This window comes from Chenopodium quinoa, unplaced genomic scaffold, assembly GCF_001683475.1.
Source record: "Chenopodium quinoa cultivar QQ74 unplaced genomic scaffold, ASM168347v1, whole genome shotgun sequence".
Taxonomy (NCBI): Eukaryota; Viridiplantae; Streptophyta; class Magnoliopsida; order Caryophyllales; family Amaranthaceae; genus Chenopodium; species Chenopodium quinoa.
Window position 1 is genome coordinate 454,508 of NW_018742476.1, and position 20,141 is coordinate 474,648.

The following is a 20,141-nucleotide window of genomic DNA, read 5'->3' on the forward strand; positions in this document are numbered from 1 at the left end:
CATCAAGAAACTTCTTCAAGAAGGTGTTCTTGACTCATTCGACTTGGAGTCGTTTGAAAATTGCGAAGGATGTCTATTAGGCAAGATGATAAAGCAGCCATTTTCCAAGTTGGGAGAAAGGGCAAGTGACTTATTGGGTCTAATACATACGGATGTATGTGGACCAATGAGTACACCCGTAAGGCATGGTTATCGATATTTCATTACCTTCACGGACGACTATAGTAGATATGGTTATGTCTACCTTATGTCAAAAAAATCCGAATCCTTTGAGAAATTCAAAGAATTGGAGTGATGTTGAAAATCAACTTGGCAAGAAAATAAAAGCACTTCGATCGGATCGAGGTGGCGAGTATTTGAGCCATGAATTCGACGATCACTTGAAAGAAAATGGAATTCTTTCAAAGTTGACACCTCCCGGAACTCCACAATGGAACGAAATATCCGAACGGAGGAATCAAACACTTGTTAGACATGGTTCGATCAATGATGGGTCTTAGTGAACTTCCTATCTCTTTTTCGGGACACGCACTTCTAACTACAGCACTAACACTGAACCGTGCTCCATCAAAAGCTGTCGAAAAGACACCATATGAATTATGGACCAAGAAACCTCCGACGTTGTCTTTTCTTAAGATTTGGGGTTGCGAAGCATATGTCAAGAGATTAATTTCTGACAAACTTCACCCAAAATCGGACAAGTGTTTCTTTGTGGGCTACCCAAAAGAAACCAAAGGGTATTACTTCTACAACTAATCTGAGAACAAAGTGTTTGTTGCTCGTGATAGTGTCTTTTTGGAGAAGGAACACCTTTCCAAAATGACAAGTGGGAGGAAAATCGAACTCGGCGAAGTTCGAAAGGTAGAGCAACAAAGTCAACATGACAAAACTGACAATCAAAGTGCTTTAGAAGCAACTGTTGACATTGGTCGGAGTCAAATCGACAATGTAAATTCTCAGCCAATTACCCTTCGTAGGTCACAACAGCCAAGATCTCAACCAGACAGATACCTTGGTATTATCTTAACCGAAGATCAAGATATCCTAGTTATGGATGGAGATGATCCAGCGACATACAAACAAGCTATGACGAGCCCCGACTCTGCTAAATGGCAAGAGGCCATGAAATCCGAGATGGACTCCATGCCTGAAAATCAAGTTTGGGACTTGGTTAATTTTCCCGAAGGTTATACACCTATCAGTTGCAAATGGATTTTCAAATTGAAAACAGACAAGGATGGAAATCTATCTATATACAAAGCTAGACTGGTGGCAAAAGGTTACAGGCGAATTCACGGAGTTGATTATGATGAAACCTTTTCACTAGTTGCAATGCTTAAGTCCGTCCGAATAACCCTAGGGATTGCTACATATTACGATTACGAAATATGGCAAATGGATGTCAAAATTGCCTTCCTTAATGGGATTTCGGAGGAAATTGTGTATATGACACAACCGGAAGGTTTTGTTGATCCAAGCAATACTTGGAAGGTATGCAAGCTTAAGAAGTCCATTTATGGACTAAAGCACGCAAGCAGAAGTTGGAATCTGCGACTCGATGAAGCCATTAGTAAGTTTAGTTTTATCAAGAATCTAGATTAGTCTTGTGTCTACAAGAAGGTCAGTGGTACTGATATCGCATTCCTAGTCTTATATGTCATGACATATTACTCATTGGAAATAACACTAAACTGTTAGAGTCCGAAAAGGGCTGGCTGGGAAAGTGCTTTTCAATGAAGGACTTAGGAGAGGCACAATACATATTGGGAATCAAGATCTATAGGGATAGATCTAAGAGGATGATTAGATTGAGCCAAAGTACTTACATAGATAAGGTACCTGCACGATTCAATATGGAAGGGGCCAAGAGAGGGAACCTACCCATGTCCCATGGCATAACTCTCAGCAAAAAACAGTGTCCACATACACCTGATGAGCGAGAGATAATGAGTCAGATTCCATATGCTTCGCTTATTGGATCGATAATATATGCCATGATATGTACTAGGTCGGATGTATTGTATGCCTTGAGTGCTAAGAGCCGATACCAATCAGACCCAAGAGTGGCGCATTGGACTACGGCCAAGAATATCCTAAAGTACCTAAAAAGGAACAAGGATAAATTCCTGGTCTATGGTCGCTGTAATGTGATGGTTGTTGAAGGTTATACTGACGCGAGCTTCCATACTAACAAAGACAACTCCAAGTCGCAGTCGGGGTACATATTCTGCCTCAATGGAGGAGCGTTTAGTTGGAAGAGTGCTAAGCAGAGCACCACTGCAGATTCTACAACTGAAGCCGAATACTTGGCAGCTTCGGAATCAGCTAAGGAGGCAGTTTGGATTCGTAATTTCATTGGTGAACTTGGTGTTGTACCCTCAATCAAGGGTCCAATAAACCTCTATTGTGATAACAATGGAGCTATTGCTTAGGCTAGGGAGCCAAGGGAACACCAGAAGGTCAAACATGTCAAGCGACGATTTCACATGATAAGGGAATGGAAATCCGAAGGGGAAATCAGAATTTGTATGATTGGAACGGATGATAATGTAGTCGATCCCTTGACTAAACCTTTGTCTCAAGTGAAGCACAACAAGCACGTTGAGGCAATGGGAATCAAGCACATTGGTGATTGGCTGTGATTTCCCTATATAGATGTTTTAATTAAACTTGATGTCTTAATGTAAAACACTATGTTGAACCATTCAATTTTGGAACAATTAAATTTTTCTACAAATTTATGATTACTCCTTATCTATTTAATTGTGGTTTAGAATTAAATAATGAGTCCATTCGATTTTTGAGAATATTCAAAACAGGGTATCAAGACCATGTCATGTATAAAGAAACACCTGTTAAGTGAACATTAAATATTTTAATCGAAAATTGTCCCTAATCGAGGTCATTTAAACGATGAACGATTAATGACCACTTGAGATTAGTGTGTAGTATGATTTATTGCACCGTTTCTTGTGCTACGAGGACATGAAAGTCATAAATCATTTGCACAGGTACTAGTTTGGAACTGTACCGGATAGACCTATGAGAATACTTTAAGAGATATCAAATCGCCATAAATATATTTCTCATTATTGCTATCGGAACCTTTTTCCTCGACCATGAGTATTGCAAGTTCTCTTGTTTGAGTACTAGTCGTTTTGATGTTGTCAAACGTGTGCCGTAAATGGGGATTATAACGGCAGCATTTAGGCGGCTAGGTCCTCTTAGTAAGGGAAGCTTACAGTAAATAACTGGGAATGTCCCCCTATTAACAATAGGGAATATGTCTTTGTTGTTTACAAGGCCTCTCGATGAGTGAGACTGTGAAAATGCATGGCCGTGCTCAGATGGATTATAGAAATCATCTGTTTATTGACAGTCGAACTCGGGAATCGAGAAACACTTCTGGACGTAATAAGGATGACGAAGAATCTTACCTTATAGTTCATGAAGAGACATTAAGCGACATAGGAAAGGGGCTATACACAATTTGCACACTTGTCCGGAAAGACAAGTGGGAGATTGAAAGGAATGTTGTCCTTCCAACAAGTGTATTATTCCGATAGAGGGTTCAGAATTATTGGATAGCTAATTCTTCAGTAAGGTCAAGTGATCGGAATGCCTAGGTGGAGCCCGCTTCCGATCAGTAATATTAATGTACAATTACTGTTACAACTTAATCTTGACTTAACCCTTTGGGTCGAACCCAGTCGAACAACGGATCTGAGACGACGAATCAATCCGAAGGATTTGATGAGCCGTCGGAGTTTTACGAACAAAGACAACGGATATCGAGCTAAGAGTGTCGAGATCGAGCGTCGCAAGTCGAGTCGAATTTAGAATTCAACGAGACGCGAAATCAATCAAATTACAAGTACGAGCCTAGCCGTGGCCTCGCATTGGCTTAGCCATGTGAGTGCTAGGCTAGGCAAGACCCATCGCAAGCCTAGCATGCTAGGCGTGCTAGGCCCTTTTGTGTATGCTAGCAGGCCATGCGCCCAAGCATCGCAAGGCTAGGCCTATCTAGCATGCTAGGCCCTGGCGCTAGGCAAGGCCTACAACTGCTCGTCGCACCATCGTAGCCACGCACCATCGCATAGCTGCATGCTAGGCGTGCCATGTTATGCATGGTGCTAGGCGCTAGCAGCCTCGCTAGCACATCACCAAGCAGCTGCCGCGTGTGCGTTTGCCTCGCTAACACAGCACCAAGCTGCAACAGCGTGCGTGTGCGTGTGCATCACTAGCACAACACCAAGCAGCAGCGTGCATGTGTGTATGCCTAGCATTGCAGCGCCTAACATGCGTGGCTCGCTAGCAGCACGCATGCTAGTTGTGCGTGGGGTGCTTGCTAGCTGGCTGCGCTATGTGCGTGTGGGGTGCTAGCTGTGCTGGCTGGCTGCCCAGCCTTGGTACTAGGCGCCAGCTGGCAGCCTTCGCAGCCAAGGCAGGCTGCCAGCCAGCCACATGGAGGATGCCGGTTTTCACTAAGTGGGGACCAAAGGGTTCTGGGCATTGCCTTGGGCACCAAGGCCATGATCCCTCCTTTGGAAATGGTCCTCACCTAATCTTTCTTCCTCCTTATGCCACTTGTAACTTATTGATTGCAATTTTCATTTTGTTTTAATTAAAATAAAATGGGCTAATTGCAAATCTCCAACATTGATCAAGAGTGGGAATTCAAGGTTCATTTCCCTATAAATACCAAGGTTTTGGGATTTGGGAAGAACACCTGAGTGGAACTAAAAAGGCATCTCCTTAGAAAAGTGAGAAAAGCTTAAGTTCGTAAAACTCTAGTTTTTATTAGTTTGGTCCCGACTAACCTTCGGGACTTGGATCGTTCGGGTCGGGTTCGTGGGTACGAGCCGTCAGAGACCTTGCATTTGCGCGGTTGAAGTAAGAGCTCGGGATTCGAGCGAAGCACGCGACAAGGGTAAGAATGACTTTTCTTTCTCTCTCTTAATTGTTGTTTAATTAGTGATTGCATGCTTAGTCGCTTTAGTTAGTGTGCGGGTCTTGGGTGGGTTTCCCTTTCGCGTAGAGTCGGACTCTACGAAACCTAACATTAGGATTCATTAGGAACTTCTAGAAGTCTCTAGAAGATTTGAATATATCCTTTCCGAAAAATAAAGATCAAAGAGTTTGAAATTGAATAAAACACCAAATATTAGATGATTGGATATCCCTTGAAATTATCTTTCCAATGATATATCATAATCCCAATCCCGAGCTATGAAGAAAAAGATATGAATGAAATACCAAACTTTATCCAAAACTGACATCGTTCCACTATTTCGGCCATATCTTTTATTCTATAAAAGATATCAATCTGATTCTTTTTTGGTTAGAAAGTAGACTTCTACAGATTTTCAACGATATATTATTTATCTTAAACCTATTACTAGATTGGTTTTTATCATGGCACAAAGCTCGAGGAATCTATCAAGATGCTCAATAGGATCTTCACTTGGAGAACCTGAAAATTGCTCCGTTTGAACCATTCTAGTGTAATGACGATGAATGGTGAAGTTGGTTTCCGTGACGGGTAGCAATATCCCACTGGTGAGCTCATAATCCTCCGGATTATTGAACTCACGAAACAAAATATCATTCTCTTGCCTCGCCATTTCCTCGCTTTGAGAACTTGAAGACCAAGAATCACTCTCACTATAAAAACCTCACCCCTCTTCTTGATAAAGTCTTCGGACTTGTCTCAAAGTAGGGTCGATTTTGTGGTCAATGTAGTGAGTAGGAGGTCCTTGAGATCTCCTTTGCATCCACCAAAGCTAACCAAACAATTAACAATGACTAGAAAGAGGGTAAAGGAACAAAATAAAAAGGCAACAAATCCAATAATAACGCAATAAAAGTGCAAAACAAGCCGTTTCCCCGGCAACGGCGCCAAAACTTTTATCGGTGGATAATTGGTCGTTACTACTACCTAGATCAAATATACAATTTTTATCTCCTAACCTAGCTCTATCAATTTTAATTTAGATAGTGGCAAGTTAGGGTCGAATCCCAAGGAAACGGGGGTATTGCACAATTAATACGAAATGTAGGATATATTGCAAGTAACAAAAAGGGGTATTATGGTTTGCTTTTTGAAGAGTCCTATAATCAAACTATCTACCAAAAGAGACTAAATTAAACAAACATTAAGAAGATTAAACTAGACACTCTAAAATGAAGATGAAGAGCAAGATTATGGAGGTAATAATGGCAAAAAACTCTAGGGAGAGGGGGTTGCAATCATGACTAACCAGACACTAATGAAAATCAATAAGGAAATATACCAAGGAGTTCAAACTCTACTCAAAGCAATTCATTCTCATGCAACTACTCAAAGCAAGTTAGTGAAATCAATCAACCCTAAACTAGATCATTCTCATGCATCTAATCTAGGACTAAAACATTGGGGTTATAGGTGCACACAATAAATCCAAGCATATTAAAGCACAAATCATCAACTCAAGGTAAAATCCAATCAATAATCAATAGGAACTCAAATAAACATGATTTTCACCCCCTTCCCTAGCTAAAAATCAAAACTACAGAAAGGATAATAGCCATGACAACTAAGCTAAACATGTATTCAATACTAACACAACCTAGCATGATTCTAAGTCAAAGAGAAATCAATGAAACCAATAAAGCATGGAAATTTATGGAAGAAAGCATAAATAAGAGCAATAAAACTAATATAACAAACAACTAGAGAATAAAAGGAAAGATTACTATTATAAAAGTTGAAAGATTACCCAATCATCAAATCAGTTGCAACAATCTAGAAGAAAGCTTTAATATTTGATTACAAAGATTAAATCTTGAAGACTAAGTGTTTTCACTCGCTAAAAGACATGCATTTTCTCTCTCTACACAATGTTTTGATGCCAATGGAATAGTTGATGATTGAAAACTCAAGCTCAATACTATTTATAGCCTTATATTATAATGAGGAAAATGGGAAAGGGAGAGGGCTCTCCGAACAGGCTGCCACGCCCTCTCCAAGTTGGATAATAAGTTCGCCAGACCCAGATCTGTGCGCCCGCGAGTCTTCGCTGCCGCGCCCGCGGCTGGCCATCTCCCAGGCATATCCAGAATCTGCTTCAAAGCTCAGTAACCCCCTAGGCCTGTCCGCGCCCGCGGCTAGCTGGAGCAGCGCGCCCTCTCCTTTGCAGCATCTCATCAAAATCACAAGAGGGAGCTAAAGAAACTAAAATAGGAGTAAAATCGGTAAGAAAAGGTGCAAACAAGTGACAAATCGGGGGAATTCACTAGTGAAAGAGGTTGAGACGGTGGCATAAATGCCACTCCTCGAAATCCCCCACACTTGCCTCTTGTTGTCCTCAAGAAAAACCAAGAACAGAAAGACAAAACAAACACTACAAAGACAAACACAACATGGCAAGGCTTATAAAAGCAAATCATGTTTTAGGGTGGACATATGCTTTATTCGGACTCAACTATGATAAACAACGTCAGAGAATACTAGCCCTTCTCAATTGCATGATGCATGCACGCCTCAAGATGCTAATGGTTACAAGAGTCAAGCCTAAGCTAAGCATAGAGAACTAGTGAGTCATTCTCCGCCTTAGTCCCCTCTAAAAACGGTTCGCGTTCTCCCCACTAGTTTCAAATCATCCCCCTAGATGGCTCCTCATGATTCCACGAAGGAACCGGAAAAAAGATTCATTTTGAGGAGGTAAAAGATCATCTCGACATCTCAACTATGCACGCTCTCTCCACAGGGTTGAAAACCATCTCCCTCCACCGGTTGTTGACCACGCACTCCTAAATTCTAAGGGTCTTTATTAGGGTTGTAATGAAACGGCTAAAGGTAGAGGTAGGGAGAACATTTGACAAAGTGCTCGCAAGTCCTAAGTGAAGCAAGAGAATGGCCAACTCTCATAGACAAAACTTAAGAAACAACCACAACTCAAACGAACATTCGCCATTTCGATTTCAACACATTACTAACCTTATTCAAATATAAATTTTTAATTTTTAATTTTATTTTTTTTAATTATTTTTTTAATTATTTTTATTTAATATATATGTTTTTTTGTTTCACTCTTCTTAAGCTTTTCTCGCATGCTCATATTCAAGTTTTACATTTCAAATCTTTGTTCCAAACCAACTCTCCATTTAATTCACGCTCATAATCACAACGCTCATTACATTACCCCCACATGCCAAATGCTTCACTAACTAAGAGGGTTGGTAAAACATAGGTCATTAGGCTTGTAATGCGGTTGAGACAAGAATGAGAAATATTAGGCTCAAAATGGTTGGCAAGAAGGTTGATGCAAAATGGAAAATCGAATTTGTAACTAAATAAAAGAGGACATAAACAAAAATGAGAAATGGTGCCCTTTTCCTCCCCTAAAAGTGCTAGGTCACGATCTCGGGAGCTAGCAATCAACACAAGGATTAAGACACGCATAGTTGAGGATCCTAAAATGCCGCACAACAAATTGATGAAGGCTTGAACAAAATGAACCTCACAAGGGATGGGAAAGGTAAGCAAATGCCAACTAGAGGGCTTCAAATCCACTACAGGGAGCAACTCCATCTTACCACATCCCATGAACTATGGGTTCAAACGCCCTCACAAGTTCTTACCCTTGCTACCTTAGCTAAGGTTTGTCTAATTCAACCAAAGGCAATCCCAAAACATGCATCTCATCATAAAGTTATGAAAAGACAAGCATTCTAGGGCGCATCATTACGGAGATAGAGTCCAAATGTAACAAGCAAATTCCAAAACACAACCATATCATCATGCCATAATCATGTTTGTCACACAAAAAGAAAATGAAAACGGAACAAAAGAAGGAAGAAATCAAGGAAGTTCAAACATGAGGCATATAAATCCAGATAAATCCCAATCGACATACAAGTGATCGTTCGGTATCAATACCAACGATCCCAGGTTCCTTGGAACCGCATGCAAACATCCTCGAACCATTCAACTCCTTCCTAAACTAAATCCTAAACTAAATACAACACAAGAAAGAAAAGAGAAAGTAAAGGAGAGATCTCACCCATGTCTCTTGAAGAAAAGAATAGAGCAACCTTGCAATTTACCATTTCTTCATATGTTGCTTCCAAATTTTTTCTAAGCTACATGTGAGAGAAAAGAAAAGAAAACAAACACTAGAGGGAGAAAAACGTTAGTAAGAGAGAGAGAAAAATCTATGAACTCAAATATTTGGGTATAACCTACTATCCAACACATCATTATCATCATCAAATCATCATCATCATAAAGATAGACATCATCAACAACTAACAACAACAACGCTACCAAAAGCTTACCAACAACACCAAACCCAAACCCCTAGACATTTCCCTGAGTCTTAGGTGCCTTTCCCCACACTTACCCAATGCATACCCTAACACTCCCTTTAGACTCAACACCCCCCCACACTAGATTAAAGCATCGTCCCCGATGCTTTACATGCACATGGAATAAAAGGGAGAGACAACAAAGGGAGGGAGCAAACAGACCGAGGGGGAAACTAGTGGCTACTAGGGCCGACACCACCGTCATCCGTACTCCAACTATTGTAGGAGAAACCCGACGGGGGGCTATAGGGGTCCCAACCTCAGGTGTAGCCGGGGGGCCACCCATAATGACCCTTAAAAAGGTCTAGTTGGGGTGCGGACAACTGGTCATATGGCTCGGGTTGAATTAGAGGTGAAGGGTGAGAAGGATCAACGTAGGAGTAGTTAGGGTCACCCCGATAATCACTCCCACCCGAAACCCGGTAGTCATACTGACCGGACTCGTCGGGGAAATCAAGTCTTGGCACATTAAGGTCCAAAGGACCCTGCCAATAGGGGTACGTAGGTTGGTTATCACCCCCCCAAGATGGCACGGGCCCTTGTTGGGCCAGCACATAAGGGTAATTAACTGGGGGAGTGATATCCCCTTTACGTACACTAGCATCGTATAAAGCGTTAGTTTGGAAAGAATGGTGTTGTTGGGAGGCGAACATACCTTGCACGCCGAGTTGCATGCTTTCCATTTGAGCCCGTATCGCCGCCATTTCTTGTTGGTAGTCAAATTGTTGTTGATTTTGTTATTGTTGTTGTTGTCGATGTCTTCCTTGCCTTTGTTGAAATTGTTGTTGTTGTTGTTGTTGACTTAGAGGGACAACCCTCTCCTCGTTCTCATCCTCCTCATGACCAAGACCTTCGCCAGATCCTTCACCCATTTCCATCCTTGTACTTGGGAGGACACCTGAATCCTTCTTTACCTACCAAGGGTAATTAATCCCCTCCCTCGTGAAAGAAGTGAACTTCAGCTTGTGGAGGAAGCAATGGTGCTCGTGGGAGACTAGCAAACTCCAAGTCCTCCCTCGATCCTCCGTATCGGCGATGAATTTCATCGTCTTTAATTGATCGAGATCGAGCCAAAAATCACTCCCATCATTCTTCCCCACGGGGGTGCAAGAATCCAACTTATCCATATGACCCAATTTCTCGGCTATCCGAGTGATTATCCCACCAAAATGGATCTCCCCTTTCTTTGTACCCGAGAGGACACCTTCAATGCACTTAGTAAATAGAAACCCGAAATTCATTCTATGCCCCAACTCCGGTTGCGTAGCTAGCAATAATATTCGGATTTCCTCAGTTGTAATCTTTCCCAAGTTCTGCTTATTAAAAACCATGTACCCGAGCAATCGATGTAGGAGTCTAATGGCGGGGTGCATGATCTGACTGGCCAAGGAGTACTTGGAATTAAAGGCATCCATCCCTGAGATGACCTTCCACCAATGAAGGGGTTCATAAGCATGAAGACCCTTATGCTCGGGGAAGAACATATCGTCGTCCGGGTTTAGGTGTAACAATTGGTTAAATTGGCGGAGGGTGAGGGTTTCTTTTTTTTATAGATTTGGAAAGAGATGGTGAGGTCCTTATCGGCATGACACTCAAAACAGGCAAGGAACTCAAGAGTGGGCTCCTTATAGGTTCGATAGGCACTTGTCACAAATGAGCCTAATCGAAGATTGTTGAATATGAACCAACAATCGTCGTCATTGCCGAGCTTCGTGGTGGAAGGTTGGTGGTAGTGTTTTTTGGGTCTCAATTTTCTGTTTTGGATGTTGTCATAGATGGGTTTGTGGTTTTTGTTGTGGAATTTGAGGGGTGGTAAAGGTGGTGGAGTAGGTTATTCGTTTTGTTGGGGGTTTGTGGATGTTGAACCTTGAGGTTCTTTCCCAATTTTTCTTTTCTTTGAGCTGAAAATCATTTTGACCAATACCAATATGCAATCCAATACCTCAACAATACGCCACAACAGTCACACCACAACAATTCTCCAACTACAAGTAACTACAACAAGAGCACACTTTCAAAATCACCAAGCACAACCTAAACCAAGCAATCTAATTCAACAATCAACTAACTAGACAACAACTCAACAATTAACAATGCTTAATAGGATGAATTAACACAAAATAGGCATGCGACCATCAAAAGTTCCCACATGAAAATCACAAGATATCAAATTTTCTCAACCAAAGAAATTAGTTCAAATTCAAAGTAAAGCTAGAGTAAGAAAGAGATATATACCAACAATGAGTACCAAAGACTACTCAAACTAGCCCTTTGAAGAAGAAATCCGAGCACACCTTCAAAAACCCTTCAATGGTGGAAACAAGGTATGTTCAAGGAAGAACACCGAAATTTGGGGGCTTGAATGGTGAAATTTCAGATTTTAGGGAGGAAAATTAGAAGGAAAGTGAGAAAAATTGATGGATGTTGATGATTTATGATGAAAATTTGAGGTAGAAGGAGTTAGGGTTTGAAGAGGAGTGAGGTTTAGAGGGAGAAAGGGGCAAATATTTCAGAATTTAGGGTTTTGGGTTTCGGTTTTTTGCTAAGAAAAGCTCTTAAAATCCGCAGACCCCGACTTTGCGCCCTCTCCCAGGCATCTCCTGGGCATCTTCACTTTGCCCTTCTTTTCTGAAGAGACCCTATCCGTGCTCGTGGGTCTTAGGGCTGCGCCCGCGGGCCTTTAAGGAGCGCCCTCTCCAGGGAATCTCCTGGGCATCTCAACTTTCTTTTCTTCCTTTCTCCTCAAAACCTCCAACCTTAATTTTGTAGACCAAAAACCCAAAGATTCAAGTACCTACTAGAAGAAAAAAACACACACAATAAGAATCTAAAGAAAATTCATCCAAGATTAACTAAGCAAAGGAAATACAAAACCAAAAGAGTTCGAGAACTCGGGTTGCCTTCCGAGAAGCGCTTCTTTATGAGATCATTAGCTTGACCATAATGCATCATCATCAAAAAGCTGGCTTAGGATCCGATGGATGGAGCCTCATGCACTCAATTATGCCAACTTGATCATTGCAATGGTAGAGCTTCAAACGAGGGCCGTTGACCATGAACTTGTTCCCTTTCGCCTCCAACTCAAAGGACCCGTAAGGAGTAGTCCTCGAAATCGTGAAAGGCCCCGACCACTTGGACTTTAGCTTTCCGGGAAACAATCTAAGCCTAGAGTTGAATAACAACACCTTGTCTCCAACCTTGAAGCTCTTGTTCCTTATATGTCGGTCGTGCCATCTCTTAGTCCTCTCCTTATAGAGCCTCGAGTTCTCGTAGGCGTCATATCGGAGCTCCTCAAGTTCATTGAGCTTAAGAAATCTCTTCTCACCTGCCAAGGACATATCCATGTTAAGCTCCTTGATCTCCCACCAAGCCTTATATTCCAATTCAACCGGCAAATGACAAGCCTTGCCATAGACCAACCGGCTGGGGTTGTGCCAATGGGGGTCTTGTATGCCATCCTAAGGGCCCAAAGCGTGTCATAAAGCTTGAGGGACCAATCTTTTCTAGACTTGTTCACCATCCTATCAAGAAGGTTTTTTATCTCTCTATTGGACACCTCCACTTGCCCTTGAGTTTGAGGGTGGTAAGGGAGACCAACCTTGTGATGAACCCCATATCTCTTGAGAAGAGCTTCGAATTGTTTCTTGGAAAAATGAGAACCTCCATCACTGATTAGCACCTTAGGAAGCACAAATCGCGGGAATATGACCTTCTTAAGAAGCTTGAGCACAACCTTGTGGTCGTTGGTAGGGGAGGGTACAGCTTCAATCCATTTGGTCACATAGTCCACTGCCACCAAGATATATAGATTTCCACAAGAAGAGACAAAAGGCCCCATGAAGTCGACACCCTAAACATCGAATGGCTCCACCTCCAAAATGTTTTGTTGAGGCATCTCATCTCTTTTGGTTATGCCACCACTTCTTTGGCATTTGTCACACCTTGAAACAAACTTGTGGGCATCCTTGTGCATTGTTGGCCACTGTAGAAGAGATTGAGAGATCTCCGCCACCGTCTTTTCTGCACCTCCATGTCCTCCACACGGCAATGAGTGGCAATGCTCAAGAACTCCTTCAATCTCATGGTCCGGAACACATTTCCGGAAAAGGCCATCTCCACATTGCTTGAACAAGTAAAGGTCATTCCAAAAATACCTCCTCACTTCCTTGAAAAATCTCTTCTTTTGTTGAGAGGAGAACTCCGGAGGAATGACTCCACAAGCGAGATAGTTGGCTATGTCCGCGTACCAAGGGCTAGACGTTGAAGCCATAGCGATGAGGGTTTCAAATCCCACCTCCCCATTGATCGGCACATCCTATTTATTCTCAAAAGGAAGCCTAGACAAATGATCCGCTACATAGTTCTCCGCTCCCTTTTTATCCCTCATTTTCATGTAAAAATCTTGGAGCGAAATATTAATACAATCTTCATTTGGGAGGAATGTAGAGGCATACATTAATGACATGATAGTCAAATCCAAGCTACAGACAGATCATCTTGCTGATCTCCGAGAAACCTTCACCACACTCAGGCGGCACAAGGTCATGCTCAATCCCAATAAGTGTGTCTTTGGTGTTGAGTCTGGGAAGTTTCTCGGATTTTTGATTGATCAAAGGAGGATAGAGGCCAAAGGAGACGCTTTACATGTACTTAGCTGTCTCAGACCATGCTCTCAGTGCCGTTCTCGTTGGTGAAAGAGACAACATCCAGCACCCGGTCTATTTTATTAGCCATGTTCATCGAAATGCTGAACTACGGTGCCCAATGGTGAAAAACTTAGCCTAGCTCTTTTTATGGAAGTCAAGAAGTTGAAGCCTTACTTCTTGGCACATCCGGTTGTGGTCACCACAGACCAACCCCTCAAGCGGCCAATGAGAACCTTGGAGTCATCCGGTAGGATACTCAAATGGGCTATTGAAATGCAAAGTCTTGACATCTCTTTCGAACCAAGGATGGCATTGAAGGATCAGGCGTTTGCTGACTTCATTATCGAAATGAAAATGTCGGTCGAGCCGAAGAATCTTCACCAGGTTTGGAAAGTTTATGTAGACGGGAGCTCTACTATGAACGGTTGTGGTGCAGGGATAGTATGCCAGTCCCCTTAAGGGGACAAGTATGAATATACACTACGATTCAAGTTTTAAGCCTCAAATAAGGAGGCGGAATATGAAGCCCTGCTAGCCGGTATCCGCATGTGCAAGGCGGTAGGGGCAAGAAAAAATGACGCCTGCTCTGATTCACAATTTGTCGTTAACTAATACCTTTGTGACTATGAGGCCACCCATCCGACCATGATCAATATTTGCAAGCTGTCAAAGAAGAGGCTGGGACACTTGATGAATTTCATCTAACTTTGGTGCCCAGGTTAGAGAACAATCAGGAGGATGCTCTTTCTATGTTGGCATCATCCGCCTCCTGTGATACACCTCCGTGGGCCTTTTGGGAAGTAATGGAAAAGCGAAGTATTGAAGAAGATCCCATTGGAATACCTGATCGGAGTTCAACTTGGATGGATGGCATCCGGGCCTATCTACTAGACGACACTTTGTCGGATACATATCCAGAAATGGCTGCAATGAAAAAATTTGCGGCTAACTTTGAGATTTATAATGGACAACTTTTTAAGAAGGGTTTTTTGCAACCTCTTTTGAAACGCATCACCCTAGAAAGGGCCAGGCGGCAAGGCTACTTCTGGCCCACTCTTAAATCAGATTCCATGGAAATGGTGAAGAAGTGTGATAAATATCAAAGATTTGGCAAACTCATACACCGTCCGGCCACTGATTTAACAGCCATTCACAGCCCAGTACCATTCGCCAAATGGGGCATGGACATTCTGGGTCCGTATACACCTGCGCCAGGCAAACGGCGATATATTCTAGTCGCCGTTGACTACTTCACCAAGTGGGTAGAGGCAGAGGCAATCAAAGGCATTCAGACAAAGGATGTCATCTCCTTCATCTAGAAGAATATCATCACCCGGTTTAGGGTACCTATGTCTATGGTCTTTGACAATGGCCCTTAGTAAGAGACACCTACCCTAAAAAATTGGCTGGGAGACCAAGGGATATCTCACTATTTTGCGTCAGTCGGTCGTCCCCAAGCAAACGGTGAAGTTGAAGCCTTCAACAAGCTAATCTCAAACGACACTAAAAAGAAAATTGAAAGAGCTGGCGGTTTATGGGCGGATAAGTTACCTCATGTCCTTTGGGCCATTAGAGAAACCGCAAAAGGGGCAACCGGTGAAATCCCATTTCTCATGGCATACGGCGCATAAGTCGTCTATCTCATTGAACACTATGAGCCGACTCTTTGAGTCATGCTGTATGACGATGAGGCAAACTGGGAGGCCATGCGACTAGCATTGGACTCACTCCCGAAACGCAAGGGCAATGCCGGCTTGCGTCATGAGATTTACCATCTGAGAATGACAAGAGCCTACAACAAAAGAGTACACAAGCGGCCCTTGAAAGTAGGGGACTTTGTGTTACGAAAAATGGAGGCAACCAGTAGGGCCAATGAGCAAGGAAAGTTGACTACCAATTGGGAAGGCCCTTACCGGATCTATGAAGAAGTGAGAGGCGGCACCTACCGCTTGGAAACTCCAGACAGCAGGTAGCTAGCAAGAACTTGGAATGTAGAAAAATTAAAACAGTACTAATTCTAAGACTTGCAAATTTGTTATGAATAAAAAGCCCATCAATGAAGAAGTTTCTTTTTATTTTTAAATTTGTTTATTTATTGCTTTAACTATATACATCTCCCAGTGGGAATACCGTCTGTGAAATGTGCAGACGGCCTTAACCCATCGTCTGCTCCAACATGAGTAGACATCCGGCGATGCCCATCCGGGTGAATTCGTCATAGAGAGCATCTCCCATCCAGGTGGTACATTGCTCTATAAACTTATTGCAAACGGAAAAGATTGATTAGCCTAATGAGGCGCACTCATAGCCGTTTCACATAAGCAATCTAAAGGAAACCTAGATGGTATACTAAACCGCGTGTCCGCAGACTCAGTCGGTAACCAATCGTTATTCTAACTTAGATTGCATTAAGAATCATATACTTATAGCCCTCCCAATGGGGTAGAAGGGCGCCTGAGTATATGAATAGGTTACAAATACCCCAGACGGTTAAAACAATCCTAGTCCAATAGACTAAGCAATCTCCGAAGACCGCTTGGGTTCTAGGCTTAAACCGCCTGAATCTTGGACGGTTGTGTACTTGGTTTAGGGCAATCACGGTTGTGATTGATTGTCTTAGCAACTCATCATACTCCTAAAAGTATCAAAAGTCCCCAAGTCAATCAATCAAGTTTTTGAAACCAACCACACATCCGCCCTGGGCTAAAGAGCCAACCGGTTTGTTAGTTGCCGCATGCAATTAACAAGTTAGGCAAAATTCAAGCATATATATATAACAAATCAAAGCAAATCAAAAATTGCAAGAGTCGAAAAAATTTTACAAAACTGACTCAGTCGGTCAGTTAATAAATAAAGTGATTGTTAACCAGATCTACGTCCGAGAAATTAAAAGAGATTGTTGAAAAATACAACAAATGCTTAGCACGTAGGTCGGAAATGCAGACGGCCACAAGCCGTATAGAACTAAGGAAAGCTAATTTTGCTGAGGCGGGGCCACCGACGCATCTTTCTCAAGTGGAGGTAGAGCAGAGTTCACCTGTGCATCGTTTCCTTGTTGCTCTTGCTCCTCTCTCTCCCCTGCAGCTTGAGCAGGCTCTTCCCCGTTTGAGGCCTCCTTGTTTTCCCACTCCTCAAATGGTTCCGACTCCGGTTTCCCCTTAGCCCATGCAGAAAGAACAAGATTTGCGTAATTGTAGGCCAAGGCCCAGATACTATAATCAGCATCCTGATGCACAAGGTCCCATGCCATCTTCATCCGGTCCTCGCAGTCTTGTTCATTCTCCTCAATGAGGAGAATTTGCTCAGCCTCTAGAGTTACAAATAATTTGCCCTAGAAGGCAGCCATCTCACCCTTAAGACGGTTATCGTCTGCTCGGAGAGTGGTTCTCTCCTTGTCGGCGCCCTCCAGAGTTTTAAGGTGCGCCTAGTCTTTCTTGAGCGCTGCCTTAGGATTGGTGGCCTTCAGGTTAGCCTCAGCAAGAGCAGCCATTAGTGGCTTAATGGATTCTGTCTACGTCATTAGCTCAGCTTTAGTCTGAAGTTCAATTATTGTATTCTGATACTGAGCAACGTTAGTGGAATCACTCGCCCGTTTATTGGCCTGCCTTACCTCTTCCTGCTTCCGAGCATATGGCTTCTTCAGCCCATCAACTCTCATCATCGCCTGTATACATGCGAACGGTGTGTTAGAAAAATAACCGGCATTATACTTTAAAGGAATATGAATAAAGTTATTATACCTCAGCATGGTCTTGGAGAGCTGTTGCACATCCGGCCACCATGGGGATTGATCTGCAGCATAAGGTAGATTTGGTTAGAAAGCTACAAAGGCGCCACCAACAAACTGCCGGCTGCCTGAGGAACCCTCGACTGTAGCTGAGAACGTGACTTGACCCGCATGGGCCAACCAAGCTCAAAGGGGGAGTCGAAGGGGTCATTCGTACCTTGGGGATGAGGCTGAAGGCTTAGATCGCCTCAGCCACTGTAGAACCGATTGTAGCTTTGGGTGGCTCGCCACCCTTCGGCACCTCAAAGGCACTCGACTTGTTTTAGAGGTCTATCCCCAGACCAATTTTCCTAATACTCTTCCCGCCAATGGTCTGACAACCTTTTCCAAGCGGAAACTCAGGAGCCTTTTGAGTAGAAGACACCTTTCGGGTCTTGGCCGACCTGGTGACCTCGTCATCCAATTTTCGTTTGATCAGCTTGGTAAGGGATCTAGGAGCCCCCTTGTCTCCATCTTGAAAAACAAATCAGACACTAAGCACACAGTTGGATTATAGTTGTTTGTATAAATAAACATGAAACGGGAGAAGCTAGGTAGGCGGTTTATACGTGGCCCTTACTCGCCAGTTCGGCTTTCTCCTACTCCGCATTATCCTTGCGGATTTGAGCTGAAAAGCGGGCAGGTGTCTTATTTTGATAAAGCATGCTTTTGCCGGTTTCTGCAAAAAGAACCGTTTGTCAGATCATTAAGCAGACAAGAATTCAAAAGTTAGAAACAATAAAGACCGCATAAAATTGCCAGATGCATGCTCTACGTACATCTATCAAACATGGTACTCAGACCGCAGGCGAACAAGAACGCCTCGTCTCTCAGCTACTCATGTTTGGGTACCTTATTCTTGGGCACCCTTATTAACTCGTCGGTTGAGAGGGGGTGGTTGTAAGCTCAAAGAACCCCGACTCTATTATTTTCTCATAATCCTTGTCCGGAACCTTTGGGAGAGCACACTTCTGACCCAATCAAACCACTCAGACGGTTTGTCAAAGGTCTTCAAATAATTGGGGTAGGTGGTCAAGGTGTACAACGCCCGCCAGCTGCCTGGGCTACGGCTAAGATAGTGTGTGTGGGCAAAAACCTCCTTGCCAAGATGGAGGCCATGCATCTCACAGGAAGCAATGTATCCCAGAATGTTGACTAAGGAATTTGGGGTTAACTGCCACACACCCAGGCCATATCCTCGTAGGATAGCCTTTATTGCATCTAGAAGGAGGAAGCAGAGACCGGCTAGGATGGCCGCTCTTAGCAGCTGAAGTAATTGTCGGCATTCGGGTGGTCATCTTTCCAGGCATGGTACCCATTGTAGGTGGCACCTAGATGTCATAGCCCTCGCCAAGAGGCGATTTAATTTTAAGTCCACTGGGCCATTGTCCATGTTTGCCCTGTCTCTAGCAGACACATGGATCCGGAACGGATCCCCCTCGTTGCTCCACTTTTTTCTCTCTTCCGCCTCACTATCCTCAGCCGGCGATAGTGAGCCACTACTGCTCTCCCCGGAGCTAGAACCAAAGACAGTCTCCCCCCCGTCTCTCTCAGAGACAGCATCATCCTCTTCGAAACCAGATATAGAGGCGGCTCCCTCACCGTCCCTCTCTTCTGATTCAAGGATCCCATCACTAGGAATGGTGGGTCCACCCGGAGGAGATCCTCCCTCCTCTTCAGATGGTACCCCTACCTCAGTTGTCTCTTCCTTAGGCGGCACACCTTCTGTGCCTTCTTCCCTACAGTTCGGATCAAGTGTTGTCCACATCGTCCGAGCCATAGTTTCCTGCATAGAGACGGAGACGGACGAATTTGGAGATGAACAAGGGTGATCCAAACACCCATAGACGACACCCTTGTCCTATAATTAGCCGTACCTGGTGTCCGACTTACTACTGACCTCGGCTGTGCCGTGTGTGCTGTTGGTGAATCCATATATTGAACGATTGTACAGAAACGAAAAAAGTATGAAAGAGCTGAGAAGGGGAGAGACGGTACCTCAAAGATTTGTTTCTGAAAAGGGTGTCAAGTGCTGACCGGCTGTAACAGGCGGGTAGAAATCAAGCAGCTGTTTATGAAATGCACAGACGCTTGACCGCCTGCAACAAGTTGGGTAAGAAAGGAGAATTCTAGAAGGTACACAGGCGGTTGTCAGATATTCTCTCTTTAGAACGTTTGACTTTCTCTCTAGACTTTTTGAAAATGACAAAATAAGGGGGGGTAAAACCCTATTTATAGAGGGGTAAATTCAGGGGCAACCCTGTAATTTCCCCCAAAAGGTGAACAGTTAAAACTGTTCACCAATGCTTAAGTGACAAGTGTCACACGTGCCACGTGGCATGCCACGTCACACCTGTGAGGGGCAAATGTTTTGGGTAAAA

The 20,141-nt window shown here is 43.4% G+C and overlaps 1 protein-coding gene across 1 annotated transcript; it reads right to left on the reverse strand.

Moving 5' to 3' along the window:
• Positions 1-12,302: 12,302 nt before the first annotated feature.
• On the reverse strand, positions 12,303-13,186 carry LOC110719062. Its single transcript, XM_021897973.1, has 2 exons — positions 12,947-13,186; positions 12,303-12,806 (listed from the first exon to the last, which is right to left on the reverse strand). The coding sequence occupies exons 1-2, from the start codon at positions 13,184-13,186 to the stop codon at positions 12,303-12,305; spliced, it is 744 nt and encodes a 247-aa protein (XP_021753665.1).
• Positions 13,187-20,141: the final 6,955 nt, after the last annotated feature.